Below are 3,992 nucleotides of genomic sequence, written 5' to 3'. Positions count from 1 at the left end.
CTCCACTCGATAATTTCGTCAATATCATCAAAATGGGTATAGGACCGTGGACAGCTAGCATGTCCAAATAATTTTGTATTCGGCCTTCATTTTTTTATGTTGGAACGTTGTCATGGGAATCAAAATGGACAGCTAGCTAATGACGTAGGATGATATTCGGTGCAAACACTATATGTTGCCACTGTGAGTGACATATAAAGCTCGCCTACATGTGTTTTGTGCATGGCCTGGCCCAACTACATAGGCTGGTATTTTTATTCTTTTTTGTATAGTTATCTTTTTATTTTTTAGTTTATATATTAACAATTTTTCAGTATTTTTTATTTTACACTATGTTTTTGAGTTATTTTAGATCTTCTTTTTATTTTTTATTTGCCTGATTTTTGTTTTTAAATTTGCGAATCAAATTTTCTAAGATGTATAAATTTTTTAATTTTCCTATTTTCTTGTTAATTTCTTATTTTTTATAATTATTTTTTTCATTTTTTGGGTAATACTAGAATTTATTTGTGTATGTTATTAGACATTATTTGAAACTCTTGAACTTTTCTCAAACACGTAGACATCTTTTGAAATTGATAAACTTTAATTTTCATATAGAAAATTCTTAAGAACTTCCCAAGTATTGTTTTTTGAATACATGAATATTTATTTCATTGTACATGAATATTTTTAAAAATATGTAAACACTTACAACCATATATTTTTTATACATACATGAACATTTGCTTTTGATCTACGTGAACAATTTTTCACACAACACATGAACACTTCTACTCATTAAAGAATATTTGCCTTATTGTCCGATTGATTGTATAAAACCACTAAACGGAATACATTTTTGAGCCTTTTTAACAGCAAAACTTACCTATTGATCTTCCAAAAAATCCGGTGATGTGGGCCTCTTTGTTGAATGCACAACTTCGAGAGTGGAAGGCATATTGCGGTGTTCGTGTGCTAGCCAATGGGAACGAGGAGTTGCTTACAGAGAGCATTTGGGTAGTACATAGGGGACCCGGTTCTCAGAGCAATATTTATTCATAACAGTTAAAACTACCTTTGCTTTTGACATACATAACATAACATATGTGAATAATTCCATCCTAGCGTAAATTTGTCTGATGAAACTAAATGGCTAGAAATCCTGGTGTATAGAGATCAGGAAGCACACAGCTAAGATGCTCTCTGTCCGTATGTGCTTTATGTGTATATTCCTTTGCTATGGAATTATATTTGAGTCCCTGGTTCCGTTATCTATGTTCAGCATTAACATGGATAATTACAATTTTTGTGAAATCAAATGTGAACAATTGAATTTTACTTCAGGTTGATTGTGACATAGCATATGTGTTGATGAAAGTTACTTCAAGTTGACTGTGACATAGCATATGTATTTTCTTATTATGCTTCTTAAAGAAAAAATTTATAATTTATTATCGCCTTTTGGTGCGAGCAATTGTGGATTCTAGCATCTATCTATCACTTTTTAATAAAGAGAATATATCATTATTAATAAGATACCAATTACACTCGATCTCTACACTAATATGATATCAAGAGCTATTCAAGATATCGAGAATGCACAATAGCTAAACTGGAAAAGGAGAAACTTCCTCAAATAATAAAAATAGAAATAAAATCATGACGTGGACGAAAGTGAAAAACAACACAGAATGACAGAAAGAACACCAACCATCACCCTTGGAAACATATGAACTGCGATAGATATTCCAAGATTAATTATGTAGTTTAGTGGCCTATTTTTTTTTTGTGGGGGGTTATCTGCTGTTTCTTGACCAAATACGAGAGTTGTTTGTACTTTCTACTACATGCTATTTCTTTTTCATGAGAATTGAAGTAGTGGGCTTGTGTTGCTAAATCTAATACTTTTCGCTCACTATAAGTTAACTCATTAGCTGTCTAATGTTTCATGTACAATCTAAGAGAACTCATGCTTATTTATGCTTAGTCTCACTTACCAGAGGCATCAACCGAAAATACCGTGTAAACACATCAACTAATCTGTTTGTTAAGATTAAAATTTATGACAGTAAGTTTGTTTAGAGTTGCTTTTACTCATCAGCTCAACTCTTAATAAGAACCATGTGTCGAGAAAGAGAGTTACAGAAGCACATTTTCATTTTGTACTGGAGATATAGAGATATAGATGCTCTGTTGAAATGAGCGGAAAGAAGAATAACTTTAGTGAGTGCTGCAGAAAAATGCTCCCACCAGTTGTCGAATTATCGCATACTCTTTCCCAAAAGAGAGAACACTACCGGAGAAGACGAATCTTGGCAATTATGCATGTCAGGCTAGCTAGAATGTACTGTATATAACATCTGTCCGCAGCTGGGTGCAAAAGTTCGAGATTCTGATAAGAAGGATAATCTTTTTTTGCTTCATTTTGTTTTCATAAAATTTTGTCGACAAGTAACAGCTAGCTATAGTCGCAAGAGAAGGGTGCAATAATAGAGGGGATAATTAATCGAATCTTGCTTTTGCACCAATCCTCACCGTCCGTCTTCTCCTGTCACTGTCACTCGCCACGCTATAAATACACTCGTCCTCAAAACATTTGTTACAAGCAAGCAAGTAAGAAGCCACACGTAATCGCATCCATCACACGAGCTTGCTTAGCATCGCCACCTGCTCTTAAAAAGAGAATGGCGGGGTACTACAACGGCGGCGGCAGGACCATGTCCTACTCCAACACCGACGAGTGCTTCGACGGCGGCAGGACCATGTACTCCAACACCACCGAGGAGTGCTACGACGCCGGCAAGCACGGCCACGGCCACGGGCACGGGCACGGCCATGGCCACGGCGGGGCAAACATGTACTCCAACACCACTGACGTGGAGTGCTTCGACTCCGGCAGGCACGGCCACGACGGCGGCGGCAGGACCATGTACTCCAACACCGTCGACGAGGAGTGTTTCGACTCCGGCAGGCACGGGCATGGGCATGGGCATGGACACGGGCACGGCTACGGGCACAACGACGGCAGGGCCATGTCCTACTCCACCACCACCGAGGAATGCTTCGGCGGAGGCGAGCAGGGGCAGGGGTACTACAAGAAGGAGGTGCAGCAGCACAAGAACAGGGAGCGCGTCGGCGAGGTCGGCGCCCTCGCCGCGGGTGCCTTCGCCCTGGTAATCAACAAATCAACATTACCTGGGACAATTTTATGCATGTACTGTAATTAAGATGCATGATGTTTGAACTTGGTGTGTGTGCAGTACGAGGGGTACGAGGTGAAGAAGGACCCGGCGCACGCGAGGAAGCACCAGATCGAGGCCGGCGTGGCGGGCGCGGCGGCGCTCGGCGCCGGCGGCTACGCGTACCACGAGCACCGCGAGCAGAAGCAGGCCGCGTACGGCGGGCAGCAGGAGTACAGGATGCCCGTCCACAACAGCTACTGCAACTGAGTAATCATGCATGCATCCAACGTCCACCGATCGTCGTATAGACTCCAATAAGATCGATACAGCATCATGCATGCATGCATGCATGTGTTGCTTACGCACTCTTATAATATCGGTGTCTCTGCAATAAGCTAGCTACATGCGTTCGTGCTACTGGTCACGTGCTCTGTGGTGTAACCTGCGTCTGGTACAATATGGTCGCCAGTATTTATGTGTGTATGGATTGTGTGGTCTTGAAAAATAATAAGAAATCTTATACTAGTATATTATATCATCAAGATTAATTCAGCCATTAGATATAAAATTTAATGGCCAAGATCTATTAAACATCCCTGGCTTATATGAAAAGATGATGTACATAAAGTTTTTTCTTTTTGAAAACTCCCCATGTATTAATTAATTAAACAAAAGGTTATTACAATCAGTCATTACAGCATATGCCACGCAGGGTGGAACAGAGTTATATAACGAGCAACCCGTCGGACCTACTATTAAAACTAAACTTAGCAATCTCATGTGCCACCTCATTGGCACGCCGATTTATTTTCGAAAAACTCAAAGTTT

General features: G+C 39.9%; 1 protein-coding gene across 1 annotated transcript; it reads left to right on the top strand.

The window, feature by feature from the left end:
- The first annotated feature begins 2,589 nt into the window (after positions 1-2,589).
- Positions 2,590-3,706, top strand: LOC119278830 (hornerin-like). Its single transcript, XM_037560168.1, has 2 exons — positions 2,590-3,155; positions 3,243-3,706. The coding sequence occupies exons 1-2, from the start codon at positions 2,667-2,669 to the stop codon at positions 3,429-3,431; spliced, it is 678 nt and encodes a 225-aa protein (XP_037416065.1). The 5' UTR covers positions 2,590-2,666; the 3' UTR covers positions 3,432-3,706.
- Positions 3,707-3,992: the final 286 nt, after the last annotated feature.

The sequence above is a fragment of the Triticum dicoccoides genome, chromosome 3B (assembly GCF_002162155.2).
Source record: "Triticum dicoccoides isolate Atlit2015 ecotype Zavitan chromosome 3B, WEW_v2.0, whole genome shotgun sequence".
Lineage (NCBI taxonomy): Eukaryota > Viridiplantae > Streptophyta > Magnoliopsida > Poales > Poaceae > Triticum > Triticum dicoccoides.
This window is presented reverse-complemented; position numbering and strand designations above follow the sequence as displayed.

Coding starts and splice junctions, on each gene's coding strand:
- LOC119278830 (XM_037560168.1), top strand. CDS start 2,667: ATGGCGGGGTACTACAACGGCGGCGGCAGGACCATGTCCTACTCCAAC. Junction 3,156..3,242: donor CCGCGGGTGCCTTCGCCCTG/GTAATCAACAAA, acceptor GTGTGTGTGCAG/TACGAGGGGTACGAGGTGAA.